Raw genomic sequence first — 27,433 nt, 5'->3', positions numbered from 1 at the left:
TGTTGGAGTGCACCTGAGCTTCTCATGGAGATCTTCCTGCAGGACCTAGGTGGGGCCCAGCAGCTCCGCCTGCTGGGACCCAGCTGGTCAACACAGGGGTTTCCTCCCAGGGGCCCAAAGGCCTGTGGTGGGTCAGTGGAAAGATGCCCCAAGGGGCTGGGGGTCTGGACCAGTGGTGCAGCAAACAGAGGAAATGCTGGGAGATGGAGCAGGTGAATGTGCCCCAGTGGAGATGGAGCCATCAATGGAGGACCTGGGGCAGGGGCTGACTTGTGACCTTGATCCAGAAAACTTCCCCTAGCTGTGTCCCCAGACCCTGGGCTCATGGTAGGGTCACCTGAATATCCTGTTGCTCCTTCTTCAGGATCAAAACAATCTACTGTCATAAAGTGGGTGGCTGGTCCTCCTCCCAACCCCCTGCAACACACACATACACACTGTATCGCTCTGTTTCAGTCTTAAGATCTGGCTCAGCTTCATCGGCAACACAACTGGAACAACACCTATATTCCTGGTCTGTGTCACCACTCCATAGGATCAGCATTTTGCTTTTCTTTAAATTAGTATTTATTTATTGCTGTGCTGCGTGGCTTCTGGGATCTCAGTTCCCAGGGGTTGAACCTGGGCTGCAGCAGTGAAAGCGCTGACTCCTCACCACTAGGCCGCCAGGGAACTCCCAGAAACTAACATTTTGTGACACCCGTTTTATAGACGAAGAAACAGATGCAGAATCATAAAATAACTCAGGTTGCAAGAGAATGAATCCTGTCACTCCCTTGCTCAGCCCTATAGCCTATCAGCTGTTTCTACTCCCTGGGCCATAGAGCAGAGAACCCAAATCCTAAACCTGATCTCTGCCGACCCTGGGCACTTCCAACCCTTGGGAATGACAAAACAGCAACTTGTTATAAAAACCCCAAAATGTATTTATTTAATATATTCATCACAAGGGTTTAACCACACTTAATTTAAAAAAACAGAAACAAAACAAAAATGACACCACAGATAAGACAGAGTCCTGTACAGAAATTGAGGCATGGACAGACCGCCTAAGGGAAAAAAAAAAGACAACACAAGGAGAGCTGGACATCCCAGGTCAAGGGTCTTGGCTGGAGGCCTGCTTTGAGTAGGTTTCTTGCAGGTACTTCTTAAAGGCTGGAAGAGAACAGGCAGGTCTTGGTGAGTGATGGGGGCAGGGGGTAAGGTGGGCAAGAGAGCAGCAAGAATACACACGTGGGAGGAGTTTGGGGAGCTCAGAGGGGTTTCCCAGCCCAACAGTTTGACCTTTGGTTGGCCAACCAGCCAGGTCTCCTGGATGGACTCTGCTTCTAGTGGGTGGCTCTGCTCCCAGGGACAGGGGAGGCGACCAGGGGCCCTGAGAGAGCAAGTCATTTGCACAAAGCTTTGCCTTCTATTTAAAAATCTCCCCAAGCTCCATTAATGCAGAACGAGTTGGTTTTTCTGATTTTATAACAAACAGGAGAACCAGAAACACCAAGGAAGAGGTGGAAGTGGGTTACTGCCGACCCCCTCCCCGCCCCCATCAGGACACATTCCCAAGTCACTGGAATCCTCCTGTTGTTTGAAGGAGCTTCTCAAGGTTGGGGAGGGATGGTCCGGTGCACTCAGGATGAAGGACTCACCTGTGGGGTTTTTCCAGAGCTCGGCGGCATGTGTGTTCAAAGGGCTATCAATGTTGGGCTCTGCAGGTGGAGGAAAAGAACAGTCATGTGTGGGTAGGACAGGGGGTCTGGGGGGAGTCCTGACAGGTCCCCAGGTTCTGGGGGAGGGGCCGGGCCGGGCAGTCACCTCCGAGCAGACTCTGGATGGAGAGCAGGATGGTCCTGACATCATACAAGGCGGACCACTTGTCTTTCAGGATGTCCAGGCAAATGTTACCCTGGGTGTCCACGTTGGGATGGTAGCAGGGTGTGAGGAACTTCACCGTGGGGGCATTGTAAGGGTAGCCGCTGGGGAACTCCAGGGACAGTTTATACCTCAGGTCTTCATATACCTGGAGAAAGAGATTTGTGGGGTAACCCTCCCGCCCCAAGCCTTAGTTCCCAGCCCAAGCCCCACATAAGGGACTTGCCAGGACCCCTGAGTTCATCTGGGACTCAACAGAAGACAAAGCATGAAACTAGTCTGGTGCTTTCTCTCATATCTGGTGGGGTCCTCAGTGATCCTTTGGTCTAAGGCCTACCAGCCTAAGTGTGCTCAATTGTCTTTGCTGTCTGGTCCTCTGTAAGCATCTCAGATGAAGAGCGCACCTTAAACCCAGCCTCTTACTGTACTCAGGGAGACCAGGGCCACAAACTCAGGGCACCACAGCAGACACAGGGGAGTGTCCTGCTGGGCAAAAGACGTGAAGCAGACCTGGCACTTGAATTTCACCTCCCACCTCTCCCCAGACTCAGCTTAGTCACACTCACCTCCCCCAACCCTGCACTTACTGTGCCAGCGGCTCCATGGATGGTCCCCACCCATTTGAAAAGGTTGTCTGATTCAGGGAAGGCAGAAATTCCTTTATCGCCAGACATCTGGAGAGGAAACACAACACATGCTGGGCTGGAAGAGTTTGCTCCTAGGGGGCCAGTTGGTGAACCCCTTCCTCTTAACCTCACATTTTGATCCAAAATAAAGCAACTGGGCCAAACCGATATGCTTTCCTGAGGGGAGTGCTGGGATTGTGGAGGTTCATTGCCAGGCTAAGAAAGGAGAGGTTGTGCAGGGAAGAAGAAGGCAGCTCTGTACCTATAATGCTGGCTGCGGGAATTCAATTCAAGATGCTGGTTTTCTTCTTTTGGCTGTTCTTTGGCTTGTGGGATCTTTGTTCCCTGACCAGGGATGGAACCTGGCCCAGGGCAGTGAAAGCGTTGAATCCTAACCACTGGACCACCAGGGAATTCCCTCAATATGCTATTGAGTGCTGGTTATATATGAAGCCCAGAAACTATACACAGACTGGGAAGACAAACAATGTGGTCACTGAAGGATGTGAGTTCAGTATCTAGGGTTAATGTAGAAAACATAGTCCAGGAAGGAAGCATCCCAAAGTATGACAGGATTAGAAATATTAAGAAGGATGGAGAGATGGGTGCGGATAAACCTTAGAGCTTCCTTGGTGGCTCAGGGGATAAAGAATCTGCCCGCAATGTGGGAAGATGCCCTGGAGAAGGGAATGGCTACCCACTCCAGTATTCTTGCCTGGAGAATTCCCTGGACAGAGGAGACTACCAGGCTACAGTTCATGGGGTTGCAGAGTCGGACACCACTGAGCTACTAACACTTTCACTTTTTTCAAACCATGGGGCAGGGAAGTAGGGCCGGGCAGGACAAGGAGAGGGCCTAGTATAAGAGCTGTATTTTAGGTGTAACTTCACTGTGGGGGGGTGGTACTGGGGAATAGAGATTGTGGGAGAAAATGTGTGTAGGTGGGGTGGATTCACTTCTTTCTAGAAGAGAGAAAGGTGGACTCATCTTTTTACCCCCACGACTACCAAAGAGCCTGATGTAGGAAAGGAAGCCACTGGTAAGTGACTAGGAGGTGGGAGGGTAGACCAATTGGTTGGGGATCTGGGCACCAGTCACTCACCATGAGAGTCATCAGCTCCTGTTGTAGCCTGCAAAAAGAATACTCGGAGTCACCTGGGAGTCTGGATGGGCCAGGGCTCCAGGTATCGCCTCCCCCCCCCGGGGGGGGGGCAGCTGTCACGGAGGCTTTCCTCTACCCTGAAGTCGGACTCACCTGGTGGAACAGTTACCTCTATTTCCATAGGAGGGTCCTAGTGAGCCCTCACCCTCTAATTCGAGAATCTCGAAGGACGGATCTGGCTTACTCTTAACCCCATCTGCTTCTCTGGCGTCTCTCTCCGGATCTCAATTTCTCCCCTTCTTCCTCCCCGACCCCGCTCCCCCGCCGCCCTCCGGCCTAGCCACCGAGAGTAGCCAGAGTATCTTCATCTCGGCTCACTGACAGAGGATTCTGGCAGCGATCCTACCCCTTCCGTACTCTTTCGGGAGTGTCTCTTAAGAGCAGGAGAGCTTCTGGCGTGTCTCTCTAACTCCCGTATCTCACCCGTTCCAGGAGGAGGTGGGCGTCCCGGAAGTCTTTCCTCTCGGCCCCAATGCCCAGGGCATGCCAGGCCCGGCGGGTGTTACCTCCACACCACTCACCTCTTGCCCACGGGGCCCCGGGCGGCACCCCCGCTGGGCTCAGCTCCTTTACGGGCGGCGGCGACGCTGGCGGCGGCTGGGTCGCGGTTCTGGGAAGCCATCTGGGCGGCGATGAATCGGAGATAAGCGGTAGACTGAGCTCACAGTTGTAACTGCAGGGCTGCGGGCCCGTCCGCCCGCGTTTGAATTGTAACCCTCCGGCAGCGCTAACCAACCAGTGGCTCGCTTGGGTTTGATCCAGCCAATGGGGCACTCCAGAGTGCAATGTCACCGCGCAACCGCTAGACCCACCTACCAGCGTCCTACTATTGGGCGACGGAATCGGGCTTCTCACTGGCGATTGGCAGAAGAGGCTGTCATTGATTAACGAACCTGTAATAGATTAGCCGCCTTCGGAAAACGCCGACCATTAAAGGGCCTAGAAGACGTCCACGTGGGATGAATCCCTTTAGGTCAAATGCTTGGCTACAGTCAGCAACACCCTGCACTCCCTTCCGGAGGGTCTCTAATCTTGTCATATGTGTGTGCTCAGTCCTAACTTTTTGCCACCCCACGAACTGTAGCCTGCCAGGCTCCTCTGTCCATGGAATTTTCCAGGCAATATGGGAGTATGTTTCCATTTCCTACTCCTGGGGATTTTCCCAATCCAGGGATCAAACCAGTGTCTCTTGCTGTCTACTGCACTGGCAGGCGGATTCTTTACCAGTATGCCACCTGGGAAGCCACACTCGTCCCTCAAACCGGAAACCCCAGCTCCTCCACCTGTTATTAATGTCCTAGGCACTTTGGTTGGGACCTTAAGTGTCTGAACACGCAGGCGAGGGAAAAAACTAGAAGCTGATGGTTAGAGCCAGAGTCCTTATTGGAAAACAGCTTCATTGGCTGCCTTTCCAACAGTTTGCTGTGTTACCCTGGGCACAAAATTTAGAGTTTGAACCTATAAAACGGGGGTGATAAAAGCCACCTTACATTTTTCTTCTGATTTGTCATCAACCTCCCATGGTGCCAGCCATCACATCCTGCTATTCTGCACTTTAGTTGGGTGAGGAAACAGAGGGACAGGGAAGACTGGCAAAGTACATGGTGTCCCCAGCTTCATCTCACAAAGCAAATATTAGCGGAGGCACTGGGCTTCCTGGGGTGAGGGTGCCTGGTCCTTTTTTCCTACATCCACTTCCTCTAGAGCCCTTGATATTTTGTCAGCCCCCATTGGCAGATCTCACAGCAGGCTCACCATCTGTGTTTATTACAAACTGTTTAATTGCTTCTTATCCCAATAACTTTACAAATATAGAACCACATGCTAGTCTGGGGGTGCTCTGTAGTGAGTCACTACAAACTAGCCCAGGCATAGCTTAATGCCGCTGAGATCCATCTAGGAGCAGTCCCAGCAGTGGCCTCAGCCATGTGGGTATGAGGGCCTTGGAGAAGGGCTGCCAAGTGTAGCTAGGGGACCTGGTTTCAGGTCTGTGGAGGTGCTTCGACAGCACGATGCTCATTCTCTGTCCGGAGCGTCTCCATGTACTTCCGCATCTTCTCAATCATCCAGGAGGGCAGGACAAAGGATTTCAGCTCCTCTAGCTTCAGGTCCAGGCATCCTCTGGAACAGACATTGAGGAGGAGAGTTGGAGCAAGGGCGGATGTAGGTCCAGACTCATGCCAGTGGGGAGGGGAGAGTAAAGACTACTGGTTTTACCTGTAGTCATCGCTGGCAGCGAGGTCCCGGATGTCCTCCTCAATGAGGAGGTAGGCCTAGGGAAGGAGCAAAGGAAAGTCATCATTGCCTCTGGTTCATTTCAGTCCAACTCAATTAACATTTTATTAAATGTCTGCTTAAAGTAAGGGCTGGAAGGGAGGGGCCTGTAGTCACAGTTTATAATTTAGCAATGGAGAGAGTAGGGAGAGACTGTCTGTCTAGGGAACAGTTCCTTGAGACATTCTTTCACTTAAGTTGAAACTTTCTGGGTGGGAGATTGGGCAATGGTGACTAATCTATCTATAGCTGCCATCTCTTGTAAAAAGGGACCCTGAGGTGTTTTAAAATGAAAGGGCCAATAAAAAGGAACACACTTGAGTCAGTTCTAACAAGGTGGATGAACCTAGAACCTATTATACAGAGTGAAGTAAGTCAGAAACAGATAAATAAACATTGTATATTAACCCATACATATGGAATCTAGAAAGATGGTACTGATGAACCTATTTGTTGGGCAGTAATGGAGATGCAGACATAGAGAACAGACTTATTGACATGGAGAGGGTGGGGTAAGAAGATGGTGGGACAAATGGAGAGAGTAGCATGGAAACATATACACTAACATATGTAAAACAGATAGCTAGTGGGAATTTGCTATATGATTCTCGGAACTCAAACTGGGGCTCTGTGACAACCTAGTGGGATAGGATGGGATAGGAGGTGGGAGGGAGGCTCAAGAGGGAGGGGACATATGTACCTATGGGTGATCCATGTTGATGTATGGCAGAAACCAATACAATATTGTAATTATCCTTCAATCAAAAATAAATTAAAAAAAAAGAAAGGGCCAGAGAGCCAGCAAAATACACATGGAAACAGGAAATCAGAAGGAAGCCATGTGTGAACCTTGAAACTAAGATAAGCTGGTTTTGAACTCTGAGGCAAAAGGGCAAACACGATAAACTGCACTGCTGTCCAGGAGCTGGGCTGTGTGGCCCAGGGCATGCAGAATTGCTTTGGCACAATGCCACGATCTGCCTCGGGAGAGTTCTCTTGTGAACTTACCACGTGGGTGATCATGTTCATCACATGAGAGTCTTCTGTGGGAGATATTTCTTTCCAGTCTTAGGGCCAGAAATAACTTTGTGTCTCTTGAGTCATTTGACTGTCTTCATCTTAGGGGCACAGGAACTGAATTTGTGAAAACCTATAGACATGCACTGGTCTCCCAGTCTGGTAATTTAAAATTCCCCTGCCTTTTTTTAAAAAAAAAAACACCCCAAAACCCAAAAAACACTCCTTTTTTATAACTAGTCTTGCTCCTGCATTAATTTTCGATCCTGCCTTTCCTTTTTTCCTATTTCTTATTTATGTTATATGTTCATAGTAAGCTTCCTAAAATCTTTTTTGAACGAGTGCAGCATGAATATAGTAGGAAATAAAAGGCAGCCAGGTAGGGGTGGTGCAGCGGCTTGCAAGGCCACTGAGTTCTAACAGGAGCAGTCCCGGCAGCGGGACTAAGCGCGTCTTCAGGTGAGACAGCGCCCGTCACGGGCACATCCCTCCACGGCAGTTTTAGAACGCATGTGACGACGAACTTCCTAAGGATGCTGCTTGATTTGAGCTGAGAACTCTTCAAGTAGAAGTGATTCTAGAAGGGGCTGCCAGGTGTGGCAAACAAGTTTCACTGCATGTGCTAATTTTTTCTGACAAGGGGTGCTGCCTGGGGCAGTGTTGAGAAGAGATTCCATAGCTGCGTCTGGTGGCAGAGTTGTGATGGGGGTGAAATCTATCAACAGGCAGTGCATGATGGGAAAGAGTGTTAAGTGTGTCTTTTACTTGCCTTGTACTTGTCTTGTCTTCTTACGTACAGATAATATGAACTACATATGAGGGTGCCATGGGAGGGGGAGGGGGCAGTGGGCGGGAGACCCGGGCACAGGAGAGGAAAGGCGGGGGTTACAGATGAGTCTTCAGCATGAAGGAATTGACTCTCTCTACTCCTACGAGTCTCCTTTCTCATTTGTTGGGCGTGGAGTCTCTCAGGTTTGGAGGTAACCTGTCACCAACAGCCCTGGTCCCTGGGCTGGGTGGGTCCCTGGCAGTGGCACGTGTGAACAGTGCTTACCATCTTTCCCCCAGTTGCCCGCATATGATGCTGCTCGGCCAGCCAGTGCTTGTCCTGGGGGTCAGCTGCATACTGTGAGGGATGAAGCCACAGGGGGAGATGTTAGCCTGGTGTGATGGGCTTTTTTCATCTGGTTCAGAACATACACTTAGCCTTTGAGGCGTTCTTACCAACAAGACCTCTGGTGAATGGAGAGGGCTCACTGACCTCTTCAGAGCAAACAGGGCTGAGCCCAGGAGGCCAGGGTAGGGGGCCCAATTCCCAGAGATTTAATACACTTCTAAGTCCTTTCCCTTTAAAAACATTTTTTTTTCTTTTTTCTTTTTTGGCCAAGACTCGAAGCTTATGGGATCTCAGTTCCCCAACCAGGGACTGAACCTGGGGCATGGCAGTGAAAGAACGGAGTCCTCACCACTAGACCACCAAGGAACTCCCCCCTTTGTTTTATTTTTTTATCTTTTATTATAACATCAAGGGGCTTCCCTGGTAGCTCAGTTGGTAAAGAATCCGCCTGCAATGCAGGAGACCCACGTTCAGTCCTCGGGTGGGGAAGATCCCCTGGAGAAGGAAATGGCAACCGACTCCCATATTCTTGCCTGGGAAATCCCACGGACAGAGGAGCCTGGGAGGCTACAGTGGGGGCTCGCCAAGAGCTGGACATGATTTAGCGACTAAACCACCACTATAACATCAGAGATTAGCCCTGCCAAGGTAAGGCCCCAAAAAATTAGTTGGAACACTCAGAGCTGTTTTTCTCCACGGAAATCTTTAGTAAAAGGCGAAACATTTATTCGATTTTAAGAGAAACCAGAGTATCCTCCCTTTCCTTCCTTAAAACATGGCACCTCTGGCAACTGGTCAGACTGGTGACTATGTTGGAGAGCTGTACTCCTCTTTGAAGAAGTGATTGGGGGTGGCTTACAACATATGTGGCTATTAAGGCGACCAAATTTTCTAAAACAAAAGTCAGGACACTTCAAGCCCTGGAGGCAGAAGAGCATCATGGTTAAGAATGTATTAGGTGGTGTAAATCGAGGCAATGATTTCTTTGAGACTCAGTTTCTTCATTTGTAAAACAGAGAGTATTAACACTTAGAGGATTGTTGCTAAAATTAAAGAGTCAGCAGATCCCTGATGGTCCAGTGGATAAGGATCTGCCTGCCAATGCAGAGGACATGGGTTCAGTCCTAGTCGGTGAAGATCCTACATGCCGGGGAGAACTAAACCTGTGTGCCACAACTACTGAGCCCACATTCAGCAACTACTGAAGACCGAGTACCCAGAGCCTGTGCTCCACAACAAGGGAAGCCACTGTGATGAGAAGCCTGCGCACTACAACCAGAGAGTAGACCCTGCTTGCCGCAACTAGAGAAGGTTGGACACAGACCCAGTGCAGCCAAAAATAAATAAATAAAATTAAAAAAAAAAAAAGAAGGGCTTCTCTGGTGGCTCTGTGGTGAAGAGTCCGCCTGTTAATGCAAGGGATGCAGGTTCCATCCCTGATCTGGGAAGACCTCACACGCCGAGGAGCAACTAAGCCAATGCACCACAACTATTGAGCTTGAGCTCTAAAGCCTGGGAGCCGCGACTACTGAGCCCAAGAGCCTCAACTACTGAAGCCTGCGTGTCCTAGAGCCTGAGCTCTGCAACAAGAGAAGCCAATGGAATGAGAAGCTGGCGCATTGCAACTAGATAGTAGACCTTGCTCTCCAAAGATAGAGAAAAGCCTGTGCAGCAACAAAGACCCAGCACAGTTAAAAATAAATATTAAAAAAAAAAAGTAAAATGAGGGGGACTTAATAACACGGACAAATCTCTTAAGGTACTGTTCCCTAGATTTATAGTGGTCAGCACACTTCTTCTGTAAATACTTTAGGATTTGCTGGTCACATCATCTTTTTCTTTCTTTTTAAATTACCCTTTAAAAATGTCATCACTCTGCGCTGTACAAAAACAGGCTACAGGCTGGACTTGGCTCCAGGGTATACAGCTTGCTCTACATTAGACTGTAAGCTCTGTGAGGGCAAGGAGTTGTGTGTGTCTGTTTTGTCCACTGCTGCATCTCTGCAGTCTGAGACTGCTTAGTACTCAATAGATATTTGAATGAATGAATGAATTTTGGGGAGAAAAAAATCAGAGCAATATATATAGTATGAGACCAACAACATAAACAAAATATCATTAAAGTACAAGGACACATACACACACACACACACACACACACACAGGGGACTGAAAGATGCTACCATGTTGCTGGGGGTAACCTCTAGGGGAGAAGTCAGAGTCAAGGGTGAAGGGGAGCCTGGTATCTTGCTCCCTATTAGCTTCAGGGTATTGTGTGAATCTTTCTACAAGAATGGGTTTATATATTATTTCTATAATTTAAAAAAGTTAAAAACAAAAAGGAAATTTGCAAAATGCCTTTAGAAGGACAGAAGAATGGGGAAAAGGTGTAACAGGCAGTTTACAGAAGAAACACAAAAACTCTAAATGGATGAAAAGATGCTTATCACCACTAGTAAAGAATTAAAAGTAAAACAACAGAATTTTTTTTCCTCCACTTATTATTCTGAAAAGATTAAAGTAAGAGAGAGTATCTACTGGCCATGAGTTTATTACCAATGATGGGCCTGCTGCTGCTGCTGCTGCTGCTGCTAAGTCGCTTCAGTCCTGTCCGACGCTGTGCGACCGAAGAACTGGGAAAGTATGCTGGTAATGCTGACCATTTATTGAGCTCTTGCTATGCTGGCACTGTCTGGGGGCTTTACCGTGCTTTACCTATCTCTCTCGCTCTCTTTTTTTTTTAATAGAGGAAGTCAGTTTTTTTTTTTTGAAGTATAGCTGATTCATGATATTATATTAATTTCAGGTGTACAACATAACGACTCAATATTTTTACAGATTGTACTCTTAAGAATCTGCCTTCCAATGCAGGGGATGTGGGTTTGATCCCTGATCAGGGAACTAAGATCCCACATGACTCAGGGCAACTAAGACCCAATGCAGCCAAATAAATATTAAAAAGAAAAGTTACTACAAAAAAAGGCTATATTTTACTGTGTTCTCTCTTAATTCTACCAACCCTAAATGGCTGGTTTGCATCCTTCTCATTTACAGAGGACAAAACAGACTCAGAAATGTGGAGCCACTTGCCCAAGGTCACACAGCTAGTAAGTATTGGAATCGGGACTGAGAAGATACTCTTAACCATTGCACAACAGGAACTAGAAGTGGGTCCAAGAGCATATCCATTTGGCAATGATGCCAGCAAGGGTCTTGGGCGAGGTGGATCTTTCAGAACGGTCAGGCAGAGAAAAGGGTCGGTGGGGAAGGTCATCAAAGGGAACAGCAGGATTGAAGACACTAAGGGAGGAAAATAAAGCAGTAGCACACAGGCCAAAACATAGGCTGAAAATCCCAAAACATAAGACTGATAAGACAGAAGTAGGTCTGCCCTTTAAAGAACTTGAACTTGCACAGAATGTAGTGGCCAGAGCCCATGATTGTGAGACCCCAAGGAGCTGTTCTGACAAGGGGCACCGAGTCTTGCACACAGGTGCAAAAACCATTAACCTGAGCATGTGCGTGTTACCTTTTTTCTAATATATTTGGATGCTTCTGTGACTGATAAAATACAAACTTATTTAACAGCGTGAATTCATGCCCTCCTCCCTCCATTATTTTCTCAAACAGTGGAGACCAAAGCACAGCTCAGGTGAGGAGGCCCCTCTTTGGAAAACGTCAGAATGGCTGCTCCACTGCAATCGCTTTATTTCGCAGAAAACCGAACACAGCAGTGATGAAAAGCTCAGGCTTCGCAGAAGACAGAACCCTGACTCAGCACTTACTAGCTGAGTAATTCTGGGCAAGTCACTTAGCCTTCCTCTATCTTTGATTTTAATTTGTAAAATAAAGATAACAATACTTGTCCTTAAGGACAAGTCCAAGAGGTCATGTAAGTGTAGCACTTAAAACCATGTTTGACACAGCGAATAGACGAATAGATGAGGGCAGTAGCTATGTTATGAGGCACAGAGGTGTTGAGTCAATTACAAAAGGTAAAGGTTAAGGGCAGAGGGGCCACTAGAACCCCACTGCCCTGACTCCTGGCTCAGGGTTTACTCCAGGTTCCTCTGGGCCATGGAGAGTTCCCAGTGCCGCCTACTCCATGGCCAGGGTCGGCCCGACTCCTGGCACTCACCTACCTTAAAGAGGTGTGGGTGCTTGATGTAGATTCTCCCTCGGGTGCCCCCCATCCCCAGGGCTCTGCAAGGCAACAGACGAGTGGTGAGGATCCCAGCAGGCGTGGTGCTCAGGGGAACCCCTCAGGGCCCCCTCACTCAGCACCAACTCCTTACAGACTTACTTGTTGGCTCGAGATCCTAACACAAAGGTGGTAGATTCGTTCAGTCGAGCTGGGTCCCACTGTGGAAAAGACAGAAAGGCTGGTGAGGTGGAGGCTTATCTGGTGGGTAGGACAGAAACTCTCCCCCCGCCCTGTCCTACCATCATCCTTGGCCATTACTGAACCAACAGCTGATTTAAGAAACTGAATGCTTTAAATATACTGGGCACTGTGCTATATACTGTGTGTGGGGGAGAATGGGGGGCTAGGGGGTAAAGGGATGAATCAGGGACAGTCTCTGTTCTCCAGAGGGTCACAGGGGCACATGCAGATAATGATACCATTACAAGGTGGGCGGTGACACAGATGAGTGCAAGGCCTGATGGGAGTCAAGGGGAGGGTAACAGAAGGGCTTCCCTGAAGAGTGATTCCCAAGGTGGTGCTGACAGAGAGCACAGCTGGACAGTGAGAGGGGAGGCAAGAGGGGCAGTGTAAACAGGCAGGTGACGGTTGAGGGGCTCGCTGGAGAAACCACAGCAGCTCTGTGCTGCTGAAAGAAGGAGCATTCGGAGAGTGGCAATGGACGGGGCTGGAGGGAAGCAGAGTCAGGCTGGGGCTGCTCGTTCACTATGTGGACGGCTTTTCATTTGTTTATCCTGGAGGTGATGGAGAGTCACTGAAAGCTTCTAGACAGGGAGAGCTGGATCTGCACTCAAGATAGCTTGCTCTTCTGTAACTCAGCTAACGAGCGTGAAGTTGCTCGACTACAGGAGGGGTGGGCAGTTTAGAGGCAGTTGTAACAGAGCAGTTTGGAAAATGAAGGGGAATTCCCTGGTGGTCCAGTGGTTAGGACTCTGCACTTCCACTGCAGGGGGGGTGGGTTCGATCTCTGGTTGGGGAACTCAAGATCCTGCATGCCAGTTTGGCCAAAAAAAGGGAAGATGAGGGCTGCAGTAGTAGGATGAAGGAAGAAGAGGGAATAGGAACCTCTTTAGGGAATGTATTTGGGAGGAAGAATCAGCTGGGACTGGATGTAGGGAGGGGAAGGGAAGGAAGAAGCAAAGATGACTCAAGTAGAGAAGGTCAAAGTGGCTCTGGGAGAAAGATTCTTATTTCAACTCTGGATATGCTGAGTTTGAAATTCTATGGAGATTCCAGGCCAAGAGCTCCAGCAGACAGTAGGATATACAGGTTTTAAACTAGAGGGAAAGGGGGGGTACAAACAAAGAGGTAAGGCAACTTCAGCCAGTACTAGTCCCTGAGATCTAATAAGCGTGGATGCTTTAGGTCACCCAGAGAAAAACCTGAGGTGGAGAAGTGGGCAATGGAGAGAATTCTGGGGAACACCCACTTATGCAGGCCACTGCCGAGGAAGGACTCACTGGAGAGAGAGAAGGGGTGTTTTGAGCGGAAGAAAGAGCCCTAGGAGGCTGCGGGATCACCCACTCTAAGGGAGCAGAAGTGAAGAAGGCAGGCATGGGCACTGGTGGAAGCAGCGGGCCAGTACAATAACGGGGGGACCATTTCCACTGGACACAGCCTCAATCTGGATGGTGGAGCTTTCACCTATCATGTATGACTGGATGGTGGGCTTACATGTATGATTTTAGTTGAAGAAAAGAGTCTATTCTTACACCAATCAGAATGGCCATCCTCAAAAAATCCACAAACAACAAATGCCGGAGAGGGTGTGGAGAAAAAGGAATCTTCCTGAATTGTTGGTGGAAATGTAAACTGGTACAGGCACTATGGAGAGCAGCGTGGAGGCTCCTTAAAAAACTAAAAACAGAGCTACCATCTGAGCCTGCAATCTCACTCCTGGGCATATATCCAGAGAGAAACATGGCCCCAAAAGATAAATGCACCTCAGTGTTCACTGTAGCACTGTTTACAATGGCCAAGACATGGAAACAACCTAAATGTCCATCAACAGAGGAATGCATAAAGAAGATGTGGTACATATATACAATGGAATATTATTCAGCCATTAAAAAGAATGAAATAAGGCCATTTGCAGCAACATGGATGGACCTAGAGTGTCACACTGAGAAGTAAGTCAGAGAGGAGAAATATCATATGACATCGCTTATACATGGAATCTAAAAAGAAATGCTACAAATGAACTTACTTACAAAACAGAACGAGACTCCTAGACTTAGAAAATGAACTCATGGCTGCCGGCAGAGGGGTGCGGGGTGGGGTGGGAAGGGAAGGGACAGTTAAGGACTTTGGGAATGGCACGCACACTCTGCTGTATTTAAAATGGATAACAAACAAACACCTGTTGTATAGCATGTGGAACTCTGCTCAATGTTATGTGGCAGCCTGGATGGGAGGGGGTTTGGGGGAGAATCGATACATGCATGTGTATGGCTGAGTTCCTTCACTGTTCACCTGAAACTATCACAACGTTGTTAATTGGCATACCCCAAAACAAAATGTTTTTGGTGTTAAAAATATTAAAATTAAAAGAAAAAAAAAAGCTTGCAAACAACTGTTCTGGAGGCAACAGAAGCTAACAGTTTTCAGAACCCAGCCTGGTGTCCCCGGACCTTGGGTCTGACACAGCTCTGCCACTTACTAGGTATGTGACTTTGGGCAACTCTGTAGTCCTTCGTATCTTCAAGTGTATCAAATGTGTAGGATAACAGATACAATAATTTCTGCCATGAGGTAGGAAAGGAAGCTCATGAACCATAGAAAGGTAACAGAATCTCTCTCAACAGGTCGTGATAAAGATTAAATGAGGTAATCCATACCAAAGATGTAGGGCAGTGCCTGCGACATGTTAAGCACTGGATAAGTCTTGGTGACGCTGAGATTTTTACAGGGGGAAGGTGCAGCAAAGACCGAGCCCTCTCTTTGTTTTGACCCTAATTTCAATCCTTACTTGGGATCCTTCTGGAAGCCAGAGTTGGGAGGCAGGTGGGCGGGATAAATGGCTCTGGCGCACACATCCTTCACCTGCCCCAGCCCCTTTCCCTCAAGGGGGAGCCCAGAGCTTGGATGGGGGTCTCTCTGGGCCAGTGGTCACTGCCATGCTCACAGCATCATACCTTAGGGCCTTCCCGGCGAATTGGTTCACAGGATTTTGGTTTCCATCTGCTTGGAGGGAAAGAGGAAAGGTGAATTCTCCGAGATAGGGCCTAGGACTGCAAGAAAGTTTGCTGCTACTGGTGGGAGCTCCTCATACACTCTCACTCCAGCCCCAGGCGGACTGCTGCCTGGTGCCCATTAGAGGGGGTGCAAAGGGAAAGAGAACGGGGACTAGAAGCCACTCCAGGACTCGATCTGACGCCATCTAGCCGTGTGGGCATGTCCCGTAACCTCTCTGGGCTGCAGTTTCTCATCTGTCAGACGAGATAACAGTAGCAACTTCCAGTCTTGTGTAAGTGAGGGATGAACTTGCTTCAGGCAGGAGACAAGTCTAAGGTATGAGGATTACACAAATCTCTTAAGCTGGTGGTTTCAATCTATCTCCATCTCTCTTAAGCAGATCAGTGTGGCTCCTCCTCACCATACCCCCAAACCTCGGCCATGCCGCGCAGCTTGCAGGATCTGTTTCCTGACCAGGGAGGCTTTATCTTTTTTACATATTGGTGTTAGGCTTCCACGTAAAGCTGTTTGAAACAGATTCTGTTCCTTCAATAGTCTTTGAAAATGACCATCCTGGAGGCAATGTGGTATAGTTTTGCCTTTTATTAGCCGTCTGACTCTGGACAAGTAATTGTGAGTCTGTTTCCTTATCTGCAAAATTAATTATACCTTCATCAGAGGGTGGTTGTAAGGATTAAAAGGCAAAGTATATATTAGGTGTTTAGACCAGTGATGGCACATTACAAGCATCCGTGTGTGTGTGCTAAGTCACTTCAGTCGTGTCTGACTCTGTGTAGCCCATGCCAGGCTTCTCTGTCCATGGAATTCTCCAGGCAAGAATACTGGAGTGGGTTGCCACGCCCTCCTCTAGGGGATCTTCTTGACCCAGGGATCAAACCCGCATCTCCTGTGCCTCCTGCATTGCAGGCGGATTCTTTACTGCTGAGTCACTGGGGAAGCCCCACAAGCCATTCGGTACATAATAATAAAACAAAATTCTGGTGTTTAAAGAAAAACTTTGGTGTTAAATGAAGCTAGGCTGAACTGTTCTGGGGTTAAAGCAGGATATGACACCCTCCTTGCTGCCTTATTCCCTCAGCCCTCAGACTAGGGAACTCTCCTCCCTGGGTTCTTGTACAGATGAGTCTGAGTCTGCTAGGCTGCCAGGCGGTGAACTCCGGCCTCCTCTCCTCCAGGCCCACCCCCTGGCCCGCTCTTCCCCGCGGCTCTGCTGGCCTCTACTCACACTATGCCGGTGGCGGCCCGGTCGTTTGACAGGATGTGTCCCGGAGGCCGTCCCTTCCTCTGCCAGAGAGAACAGAACAGCCATCAGAGGCCTGGCCCTGTGGGAACTCCCACCCCGCTGGCAGGACCAGGGTTGCCTGAAGGAGGTGGTGTCCCTGCGAGGCCAGATGACATGCGGGGGTGAACGGGGAGGGTGACTGTGCCTAGGACTCCTGCCTCTCATGCTAGAAAGGCCCAAAGGGGCGCTGAGAAAGCCCACCCTCTTCTGGAGCTGCAGGGCCTTTACCCGGCCAGAAAATGAGGAGATGGTTCACCTTTTTGGGAATGGGGCTTCCTCGGAGGGCACATTCCTCTTCTGCCTGCCGGCCACGCTGGGGGTGAGGAAGGGAAGGGAGTCAGATGGAGGCCGCTGCCCAGGAGCTGCAGGTCCCCGGGGCTGCAGAAGACAGAAGCCCTGGACCACACCCTCTGGCACCCCCCTGAGCCAGGACTCAGTAGCCCTCCTGGCATGATGCTATTCAGACCTGGTCCCACAAACAGGGGGTCCGTGCAGCCTCCTCGGGGCCACAGAGCTCACCAGCCTCCCAGTGTGATCGGTCCTCCCTGCAAAACATCAGCACACAGGGACTCTGACCTTTATCCCTGGAAGCTCATGTGTCAATCTGGGTATAACTTTTTCTCCATCTGAAAACAGTACTTTAGCCTGAAGGGAAAAGACAAAAAAAGTGTTGTCAGTCACTCTTTTGGTAGGTAAGCCTATCTACCTCCATTTTTATAGATTCAACTTCAAACTTGGTTATAACTCTTTCACGGTCAGTAAAAAGGGACCCTGAGATAGTCGTACAAATAAATACCTTTCTTGAAAACCCTGAATAATGAATGATCATTACTGAAAAACAACAAAGATGTAAATAAGCAAAATTAAAAAAAAAAACTGAAACCTCAATTCCCACAGAATACTATTAAGATTTCAATGTAAAGCTCTTCCTCACTTTTTTCCATGTAAACATATGCTAAATATTTTTTTCTAAGTAAATACACTGATATTAAACACATTCCTCAGTAAGTTGCTGGTTTTTGTTTACTAAATATCGAGTGCCTAGTATGTAAGTGCTGGAGACACAGTGATGAACAGCACAAGCAAGGGCTTTCCTCTTGTGAGGCTCATTCTGCGGGTGATCTGGATGGCAAGCAAATAAACAAACATACAGAAAAGGGGATTTGGGACCATGATCAGACACAATCCGACTCATCTTTAAACACCTGGGGCTGACTGCTGTGAGGAAGAGTGGAGGAAGGCAAATAGGGAAGTAGCTCAGGGCTGAGCTACATGTTTAGAATCATCAACAGCTACACTGGCTTCAAAGCCACAGGACTAGATAAAGTCACCTGGAAGGAGAGGGAGCCAGAGATGAGATGGGATTTGTGAACAAAACAAAACAAAGAGCGTTGCTCAGCTCTACGAGGGTTAAGTTGTAACCCACTGCAAGCAGACTGCACCCCGAGAGGAATTCGAGACGAAAAAGGGGCACTCTGTGCTCTGGATAAACAGCTCCTCAGACAGATGTGTATCTCAGGGGGAATCTCAACGACCTCAGATTCGAGGCCCTGGTTTTGCTTTTCTGAGGCTGTGCCTAAGCAGCTTGCCAGCCAACCTCCCAGAAGACATTATTCTCTCAACTCATGAAGTGAGGGAAGGGAAGCCTGGTGTGCTACAGTCCGTGGGGTCACCAAGAGTCGGACATGACTTAGCGATTGAACAACAACAGGATAATTACCCCCAGAACTCCAGCCTGCCCTGTGGCTATCGTCATGAAGCAAATTCCATCTCTGACAGCTAATGGTTTCACAGTCAAGCACAGAATCTCGGCGATGTTGACAATTTCTATTAATAACAGCAGCTGACACATGCAAACAGGTTCATGAGTATCTTGAGCACACAGCCATTTCTAGAGCTGACGTCATGCCTCCTGACCACACCTTGGGAGGCAAGGAGGCAGAAAGGGTGGTAGTTCTCGTGACACCAAAAGGGGCTGTGACTACGTGAAGAGTCAAGTCACCACGCACTCACAGAGGCGAGCCAGATCTTAGCTCTTCTACCTCCTGCTTGTTCTAAGCCACAATTTCTTCATCTGTAAACTAGGAATTGAAACGTGCCTTCTGTACAGGTTTCTTCTGAGATGGAAATGAACTTGTGCAGGTGAAAGCGTCTCCCATAGTACTTGGCGTCTAGTAGCTACCTCCCTTCCCTCTGTCTGCAAAGCTCCAAGCCCTGTCTAAGTAAGTAGCTCGCTGGGTTTCCTTCCAAATACCACTGATGATGAGACTGTATGTCTTCGCCGAGCCCGGAGGGCTAACCCCTGTGCCTATAGCTCTTCCCCTTTGATCTCACCTGCTCCAGGCAGCTCCGACAGGCCTCCTGGATCAGTTGCTCAGCATCCACTTCTTCCCCGACGTTGTCGCGTACGTTCAGTGCTGCCTTCTGGAAGAACTAGGGAGAAGTTCAATAGAAGACAGGGCCAGAAGTCCTGCTGATTTGCATCAACACGAAGCGAATGGTACATAAAATCTATCCTTATAAAAAAGAGAAGGGGCTTCCCAGGTGGCTCAGTGGTAAAGAATCTGCCTGCCAATGCAGAAGACACAAAAGACACAGGTTTGGGGAAGATCCCCTGGAGTAGGAAATGGCAATCCATTCAAGTATTCTTGCCTGGAAAATTCCATGGACAGAGGAGCCTGGTGTCCATGGAGTTGGAAAGAGTCAGACATAACTGAGCGACTAAGCATGCATGTAGGCATGAAGAAGGGAAAGGCAATCATGACCGTGCGGTGAGATCAGCCAGAATCAGATCCAGGTCCCTGGCTCTACTTCCCCCCTTTATCCTCTCTTAGGGAGGAGAATCATCATGGAGGTGCTCAAAGGAGGGTCTTCACGGCAGTAACGTGCAGACAGTACAAAATCAAAGGATAGCCTAAATGTCCAAGTACAACTGAAGTAAATTATGGACTATCTATACCATGAAGAAATAGACAAGTATCAAAGATCACAGTAAGGAAGGTACAGAATATATTTTTGACACAAAAAGGTATTCATGATATATAGTCAAGTGAAGAAAGGAAGTTACTAAACAGTTTGGGATACCGCAAGCCTAAAATAGCAAAAAGCAAACACAGACAAAAGAACTGTGAGAATACACTCTATTAAAGTGGTGATATCATGATTGTTTTCTTTCTCTCTTTTTTTTAACTATAAGTCTTCTCAATTTCTATAATGTACATGTTTTACTTCCATAGAAGAAAAAAAAAAAAAAACAAGGCTAGTGCCTGAGATGAACAGGTCAGGGAGGCCAGAAAAGAACCAGTGGCCAGAAAAGCCTACTTGAATCCTGATTTCACCCAATCTGAAAGAAACATCTGTAGGCTGGGAGGGGTAAGACTTGGGCAGGCCCTCGGATATCAGCAGCCCCAGCTGGCTGGGGAAAGGAAAGGCAGAAGGTTCCTCCACCAGGTGCGAGGGAGCTTGAGCCTGAAAACACCAAGGGACGAGGTGATGTGAGGTCCAGACTGAGACACTGGGAATACATCAAAAAGAGAGCCCATGTCTCTAGAAGAAAGTATCGGCTCTCTTCGGTAAATAGAAAAATTCTGAAATCTAAAACCCACAAACCTCCCGAGGGAGACAATGCGGAAGTACAATCACTTGTATATATGTGTATATATATATATATATATATATATATATATACGCCTTTGTTGTTTACACCAAACCAAGGAGAAGAGTGTGAAAGCACTGGGTTAGAGAGCTCAAGAGTTTAGGAGGAAAATTAAGTGAAATGATCAGATGAGTTTGACTTCAAAACAAAAAAACTAAAAACTAGAGATTAATACTGGTGTTCAGTGTCGACTAATGACTAAGTGAAAGCTAACTGAAATAATGTGGGTACTTTACAACCAGCCTGTGAGGCGGGCAGTACAAGGAATATATAGGCTAAGTGTAAGCCACCTCTGGATATGAGAATAAATAAGGAATTCTCAAGCATTACTGGTAGAAATGCAAAATGGCACAAAATTTCTGGAGAGAAATTTTCTTGAGGGAAAAATGTTTCCTCTTTTATCCACCAATTTCATCTTTACAAATTTATCCTTCAGAAATACTCTCACAGGTGAACAAAGATATACATTCAAAGTGTTCAATGTAGAACTGTTTGTAATAGAGATGAATGTAAATAATCCAAGTGTTCTAGGAACTAGCTAAGTAAACTGCAGTACATCCACACACTAGATTACTCTGCAACTATTACAAAACAATCCGTGTGAGGTATTACGTACTGACCTAGAAACATGACCAAAATATATTGTTAAATGAAAAAACAGAATTGCAGGATTGTGTAAAATGATCCTGTACTTTTTAAACATGCATGCACACACACACACACAAATAAATATAGGAGACTACATGGTCATTATTAACAGTCTGGTATTCTATAAGGTGAGTTTTAGTGACTTTTGGTTTTTAATTTTATTCAATCGATGAATACTAATACCTACCACCTAGTCTACAATTGACCTTTTGCTATATTTGCTATCACAAAGCCATCTACCCATCCCATTTATCCATCCACACTCCATTTTCTAAGCTATATTATTAGAATATTTTTTAAAGGGGCGTGCATTTAGTAGTAACAAAAATAAATCAATAAAATTAAACATTTCTTGGATACGATCAGCCATTTCTAGAAGTTATTATTCTAAACATTCTTAAGAAAATGGGTAGCTGAGATCTGGGAACACCATTAAACAAAGTGATCTGATGAGGCTGATCAAGAGCCTGCACTTAATTCGAAGCTGTGATGTAATCAAGTCATTTGTACCTTGTTCTAAAAACAACCGTGGCAAGGAGGTATCTTTGCAGACAATGTGAAGTCACAAATTGTGCTTATTCAACATTTGTCCAGCAGAGAAAGTTCCTGAATCATCGTATCCACTATTAGGACAAGCAACAAGTAAACTGCTTTGGAGGTAGACAATCCTAGTCTAGCCTTTTCCTAGTGGCTTAACCCCTTTATTTCTGCATATTGAAAGGTGCAGAGGTATAAGACTACTCGGGGCATCCTAGGAAGTGCAGAAGTCAGAGGCAGGAATAACTAGGTATACAGCAAGGGGTGGTTGTGGTCTGATCTCAGGGGGCCATATATGCCACGTGAAGGAATTCGGATTTCACCCAGAAAAAAATGGAAACTTGTGGAGGGATTTTAAGGGTTTTACATTTTAGAGATCGCCGGATTTATGGAGGGTGGGCTGAAAGAGGGAAAGAACAGAGGCAGTTAAGGATTACAGTGGGAGAAATAGTGAAGGCCTGAACCAAGGCAGAGGCAAGGCATAACGGCAGGCTGGTCAGAGTGTGGGGTGGAATGCACATGCCCCCAGGACTGAATATGGAAGGTGGAGGAGGGCAGAGCCCACTGGACTCTGGTTTTTAAGTGAATGATGATCTCATTTAAACTTGTCCATAACTGAGCTCCTGATTCCTCTGCTTGTTTCCATCTTCTTCATACCAAGTCAGTGGTGATTCTACCTTTACAGTTGCCTCTGGCAAATAACTTGGGAGTTTTTACTTCTCTTTTTCTTTTACCTGGCACTGCTGAATTACTGGCAAATCCTGTTTCCTACCTTGAAAACATACAGAATCTGACTCTTTCCTGGCACCCTTACTGCTAATACCCAACCCACTATCATCTCAAGCCTGCTAACTGCTCCTCCTGAAGTCTACTCTCTATATGACCGCCAGAGAGACTCTTTAAAAACATTCAGATCATAGACTCTGCTCAAAACTCTCCAAGAATTGTAACAAAACCCAAAGTTTTGTCAACTGGGAAAAAAAAAAAAAAAGCACAACCTAAAAGTTGAGAGTTATGTTTTATTTGGTGGACAAATGCTATGCTATGCTATGCTAAGTCGCTTCAGTCGTGTCCGACTCTGTGCGACCCCATAGACGGCAGCTCACCAGGCTCCGCCGTCCCTAGGATTCTCCAGGCAAGAATACTGGAGTGGGTTGCCATTTCTTTCTCCAGTGCATGAAAGGGAAAAGTGAAAGTGAAGTCGCTCAGTCGTGTCCGACTCTTAGCGACCCCATGGACTGTAGCCTACCAGGCTCCTCCGTCCATGGGATTTTCCAGGCAAGAGTACTGGAGTGGGGTGCCATTGCCTTCTCCGTTGGTGGACAAAACTGAGGACTTAAGTCCAGGACACAGCATCTAAGACAGCTTTGAGACACTGCTCCAAGAAGGCAAGGTGGGGAGCTAGGATATCCACACAGAAGTTTTTGCAACAAAGAGCAGGTAGTCGGAACATCAAAAGATTACTGTTAAATAAAGAAAACCAGGCATCTCCAGTTAAGGAATTTAGTGCTTTCCTATGTATGGAAAGATGCAGGAGTCTGGGCTCACTGAAACCATTCTTTTGATGTGTGCCTCAGCTTCCTGGGGCCAGAATCCTGTGCTTTCTCAGTCCTGAGTCCCCTCGGGGCGCACTGGCGGGGGTGGTTGCAGCAGTTGACCACTAGATGGCGAGCATCCTGTTTCTATCCTGAGTTCCCTCAGGGCTCCAGGCAGGGTGGCTGTAAAGAGATGGCTTGATGGCCGCAGCATCCTTTGTTTTCTGATGTGGCAGGTAACACTTTTCATTCACAGTTCTCACCCCGGCTTCAAAGTTCTGCCTGAGCTGAGTCTCTTACCTGTCTGGTCACCTCTCCTACTTCTTTCCTGGTTTGGTTGGCTCCCACCACACTGGCCACTCTGGTGCTTTGAACGTGTCAAGCATGCTCCTGGCTCAGGGCCTTTGCCCTTGTTCCCTCTGCCTGGATTGCTTTCCCTCCAGGTATATGCATGACTTGTTCCTCCCTCACTTTTTTGGGTCTCTGTTCAAATGTCTTCTTGTTTAGACATAATTGATGAAAGAGCACCTCTGTTCCCTACAGGTCACTGTCTTCCCCTTCTCTCTGGCATTCCCTGACAAAGGACACATTTATTTAAAGAGGGCAAGGACACTGCCCATTTTGTTCACGGTTACATCCTTAAGTGCCTAGAATAGTGCCTGCATTATGGTAAGGGCTTAGTAATACTTCTCGAATGAAAGAATAAATACAAGAGGAGATTTAGGAAGAAAAAAGAGTTCAGTCCTTAACATGCAGGACTGAAGCATCTGTGGGAAATTCAGGTAGAGCCGTGTAGAAGATTATTAATAGATATTGAAATGAATTTTAAACAGTTAACAATGGTTCTCTACTAAACAAGTAATAAAAACACTTGCATTCCAAGCACAGGCTGAGCACATTACACTTAAGTCATTTCATCCTCACAACAGCTTGGCAAAACTAACGGAGCTGACCCTATGGGGCCTTGGAGGATAGGGGGCAGACTCCTCTCCCATATCCTCTGCTTTAAAGCTCCTCAATAACAGCATCTGATGCACATTTCCTGAGTTGTCTAATAGATGTTAAAACCACCACCAAGTGGAAGAAATGAACTACGTGATGAACATAAGCAGAGCCTAAGGGTTAATAATGTTAATCCCTGTGATACTACATGGCCACCTCACCACCAACCAATCAGAGAATTGTGCACAAGCTGATCACATACCCTGGGATGCCCCTCCTTCGCTTTGTCTTTAAAAATGCTTTGCTGAAACTCACTAGGGAGTTTGGGTGTTTCAAGCACTAGTCTAGTCCCTAGAGGGCTTCCCTGGTGGCTTAGTGGTAAAGAACCCACCTGCCAATGCAGGAGATAAGGGTTTGAAGATCCCGTGGAGAAGGAAATAGCAACCCACTCCAGTAGTCTTGCTTGGAAAATTCTACGGACAGAGGAGCCTGGTGGGCTACAGTCGATGGGGTTGCAGAGTCGGACATGACTTAGTGACTAAATAACAATAACAGAAACAAACTAGTCCCCAGCCTCCTTGCTTGGTGCTGCCCAGCAGTAAATGCTGCACTTTCCTTCACCACTACCTCGTGTCAGTAGATTGCTTTTACTGCACGTGGGTGAGCAGACCCAAACTTGCTTGGGCTTCCCAGGTGGCGCTAGAGGTAAAGAACCCACTTGCCAATGCAGGAGACTTAAGAGATGCAGGTTTGATCCGTGGGTTAGGAAGATCCCCTGGAGAAGGACGTGGCAACCCACTCCAGTATTCTTGCCTGGAGAATCCCCATGGACAGAGGAGCCTGGCGGGCTACAGTCCATAGGGTCACAAAGAGTCGGACACGACTGAAGCGACTTAGCACACACATGGGTGAGCAGACCCAAACTTGCTTTGGTAACAATAAGAGGTATTCAAATTACCCCCAAAGAGAAAAAGCATTCTTGGAGTGGGGATTCCAAATTGGAAAGCTTGAGGCATGTGTAGGTACTAGAAAGAGCTAGGGAGACTGTGATGCAGGGAAGGATCGCCCATGAGTCTTAATTCCTATTAATTTTTCTTTTTTTTTTCGTCTCTGCATCCTTCTCACCTTCATGTACTTGTTGAAGACTGTCTGGATCTCCTCATTGATGCTGGGCTGTAGGACAGCTCGGAGGAGATCCATGGAGATGGCAGGATCTGTGAAACTGCAGAGGGAGGGAGGGGAGGAAGCCACAGTCAGGAGGCACGTTCTAAACCTTTTCCTTTCCCAATCTGCCCAGCCGAGTACTGACATGAGATCCTTTAACAACAACAGCAGCTGGCTCTGGGACTTCCCTGGCAGTCCAGTGGTTAAAACCCTATCCTTCCACCATAGGAAGCACAGTTTGATCCCTGGTCAGGGAACTAAGATCCCGCATGCCATGTAGTGTGGCTAGAAAAAGAAAAAAAACAAACCACCCCCGAACAAACAATCAGATGACTTTGACTGAAAACTAGCTATGTGTCCAAGTTCTGTGCAAACACATAGACGTGGGACTTTATTTCATACTCATAACTCCATGAAATGGGCATTATTTTTAAAGTGTTTTAGAAGAATAATACTTAATACAGTAAATGTCTATACACTGTAACAGTTTTAGTGAACATCCATTTAATCACTGCTAAGTCGCTTCAGTCGTGTCCGACTCTGTGCGACCCCATAGACGGCAGCCCACCAGGCTCCGCCATCCCTGGGATTCTCCAGGCAAGAACACTGGAGTGGGTTGCCATTTCCTTCCCCAATGCATGAAAGTGAAAAGTGAAAGTGAAGTTGCTCAGTCGTGTCTGACTCTTCGCGACCTCATGGACTGCAGCCTACCAGGCTCTTCTGTCCATGGGATTTTCCAGGCAAGAGTACTGGAGTGGGGTGCCACTGCCTTCTCCGATTTAATCACTACTCAGGTCAAGACTTCCCAGGTAGTGCTAGATGTAAAGAATGCGCCTGAGACGCAGGAGATGAGGGTTTGATCCCTGGGTCAGAAGATCCCCCGGAGAAGGGCATGGCTACCCACTCCAGTATTCTTGGCTGGAGAATCCCATGATGGGCTTCAGTCCATAGGGCTGCAAAGACCTGGACACCATTGAAGCGAATTAGCATACATACACACATACAGGTCAAGAAACATATACAACCAGCATCCCAAAGACCCATCTTGTGCTCCCTCCCTTCCCTGAGATGGAGACTATCAGGCCCATGTTTCTCATAACCTCCATGCTATTCTGCCTCTTTGGCAGCTTCAAACACAAGAGCCATTGAGTGTTAGGGACCTTGGGTATTGTCTAATCAACATGACTCCCCCTCGTTTTGAGTTTAGAGGGGAAATGATTTGCTCAAGGTCACACAAGAGAGTTACAGAATCTGAATTTCCTCTTTCTACTGGCTGTTGAACTCTTTCTTAGCCCTGTGCAGTGGGGACCCCAAAAGCTGCCTTCCATGCCAGTGCCTGGGAGAGACGTCCCACCCAGGGCTAGCCTTACCTTGTGGTCATCTGTGAGCGGCGGCCCCTCCGCTGCACCTGCCGGTGCTTGATCATTATGTTCCAAGGGTTCTGTGGGGACCAAGGGAGCAGATGTCACCCAGGTCCGTGACACTGGCATGGAGGTGGAGGGTGGGTATTCAGTTACACCTCATACATCCCTGCTTCTCGGGTGCTTTCACCGTTCTCTGCCACCTTGGGGTAGGGCGGTGCGGGGGAAGGCCCGGCCAGGGAAGAGGAACCGAGGGAAAGTTTCCTGCCTCCGAAGTCCCAATCCGACTTTTCAGGAAAGGGTGGCGGAAGGGAACCAGTGTTTACCGAGGGTCTACTCTGCCAGATGATGCGCTGGGCAATTTACCCGCATTTATTATCCCTCCCCGCAACAACTTTACGAGGCAGGGGCTAAGCATCTCCATCTTCCCGAAGATAAAACTGGGGCTCAGGGGCTTGACAGGGCCGGCCCACGTCACCTAGCTAGGAGGGCGGCACCAGAATTTGAAGCCAGGTCGTCGGACTGCGACAACTCCAACCCCCTCGGTAGATCAGCCGCCGCGTTCTCTCCCCCGCGGGCCAGGGTCCCGGGAGCCCGAGGCCCTGTCCGGCCCGAGCCCAGGCCCGGCCGGGGCCTCCCCGGGGGCGCCCTCACCGTAAGAACCAGCTGCCCCGCTGCGCCCGCGTCTCCCAGCTCGGGGCCACCCCGCTCTGCCCCGCTGGGTCCCCGCGGCTGCTCAACGTCGCCAGTGGCCCCCATGGTGCCCCGGGCCCCCACAACTTCAGCCCGACTCTGCCACCGGCCGGAAAGTGGCCCCGTGACGTCATTGGAGCGCGCCGCCCGCAGC

At 48.1% G+C, this 27,433-nt stretch overlaps 2 protein-coding genes and 1 non-coding gene across 11 annotated transcripts; all 3 read right to left on the bottom strand.

Annotated features, from left to right (window-relative positions):
- Window positions 1–902: 902 nt before the first annotated feature.
- Window positions 903–4,332, bottom strand: UBE2C (ubiquitin conjugating enzyme E2 C). Of its 2 annotated transcripts, XM_081560998.1 has the most exons (6): window positions 4,177–4,332; window positions 3,596–3,623; window positions 2,454–2,540; window positions 1,810–2,014; window positions 1,644–1,703; window positions 903–1,155 (listed from the first exon to the last, which is right to left on the bottom strand). In XM_081560998.1, exons 1-6 carry the CDS (start codon window positions 4,275–4,277, stop codon window positions 1,097–1,099), a joined length of 540 nt encoding a protein of 179 aa, XP_081417124.1. In that variant the 5' UTR covers window positions 4,278–4,332; the 3' UTR covers window positions 903–1,096. The 2 variants fall into 2 exon arrangements, with proteins under 2 accessions (XP_081417124.1, XP_081417125.1); XM_081560999.1 differs by lacking the exon at window positions 2,454–2,540.
- A 1,082-nt stretch (window positions 4,333–5,414) lies between these two features.
- Window positions 5,415–27,380, bottom strand: DNTTIP1 (deoxynucleotidyltransferase terminal interacting protein 1). Of its 8 annotated transcripts, none has more exons than XM_081560990.1 (13): window positions 27,065–27,380; window positions 26,596–26,666; window positions 25,187–25,283; window positions 19,079–19,177; window positions 17,321–17,389; window positions 17,001–17,057; window positions 16,688–16,746; window positions 15,402–15,450; window positions 12,367–12,425; window positions 12,206–12,266; window positions 8,001–8,072; window positions 5,873–5,928; window positions 5,415–5,776 (listed from the first exon to the last, which is right to left on the bottom strand). In XM_081560990.1, exons 2-13 carry the CDS (start codon window positions 26,649–26,651, stop codon window positions 5,638–5,640), a joined length of 873 nt encoding a protein of 290 aa, XP_081417116.1. In that variant the 5' UTR covers window positions 26,652–26,666; window positions 27,065–27,380; the 3' UTR covers window positions 5,415–5,637. The 8 variants fall into 8 exon arrangements, with proteins under 8 accessions (XP_081417116.1, XP_081417117.1, XP_081417119.1 ...); XM_081560991.1 differs by having other exon boundaries at window positions 15,402–15,447; XM_081560993.1 differs by having other exon boundaries at window positions 15,402–15,447; window positions 19,079–19,168.
- LOC145533636 (U5 spliceosomal RNA) lies at window positions 8,700–8,816 on the bottom strand. Its single transcript, XR_014074217.1, has one exon. It is a non-coding gene; the product is annotated as a U5 spliceosomal RNA (small nuclear RNA).
- Window positions 27,381–27,433: the final 53 nt, after the last annotated feature.

Source organism: Giraffa tippelskirchi, chromosome 13 (assembly GCF_054371585.1).
Source record: "Giraffa tippelskirchi isolate mGirTip1 chromosome 13, T2T-mGirTip1v1.2.pri, whole genome shotgun sequence".
Taxonomy (NCBI): Eukaryota; Metazoa; Chordata; class Mammalia; order Artiodactyla; family Giraffidae; genus Giraffa; species Giraffa tippelskirchi.
This window is presented reverse-complemented; position numbering and strand designations above follow the sequence as displayed.

What these genes read in the sequence shown, in the direction of transcription:
- UBE2C (XM_081560998.1), bottom strand. Translation starts at nt 4,277, where the DNA reads ATGGCTTCCCAGAACCGCGACCCAGCCGCCGCCAGCGTCGCCGCCGCC. An exon ending in AGGAGCTGATGACTCTCATG is followed by an intron (nt 2,541 to 3,595) that starts GTGAGTGACTGG and finishes TTTCCTCTCCAG; the next exon opens with ATGTCTGGCGATAAAGGAAT. An exon ending in TCCATGGAGCCGCTGGCACA is followed by an intron (nt 2,015 to 2,453) that starts GTAAGTGCAGGG and finishes CTCTTTCTCCAG; the next exon opens with GTATATGAAGACCTGAGGTA.
- DNTTIP1 (XM_081560986.1), bottom strand. Translation starts at nt 27,345, where the DNA reads ATGGGGGCCACTGGCGACGTTGAGCAGCCGCGGGGACCCAGCGGGGCA. An exon ending in AGCACCCACACCTCTTTAAG is followed by an intron (nt 8,073 to 12,205) that starts GTAGGTGAGTGC and finishes CATCCCTCACAG; the next exon opens with TATGCAGCTGACCCCCAGGA. An exon ending in GGGCAACTGGGGGAAAGATG is followed by an intron (nt 5,929 to 8,000) that starts GTAAGCACTGTT and finishes CTCCTTCCCTAG; the next exon opens with GCCTACCTCCTCATTGAGGA.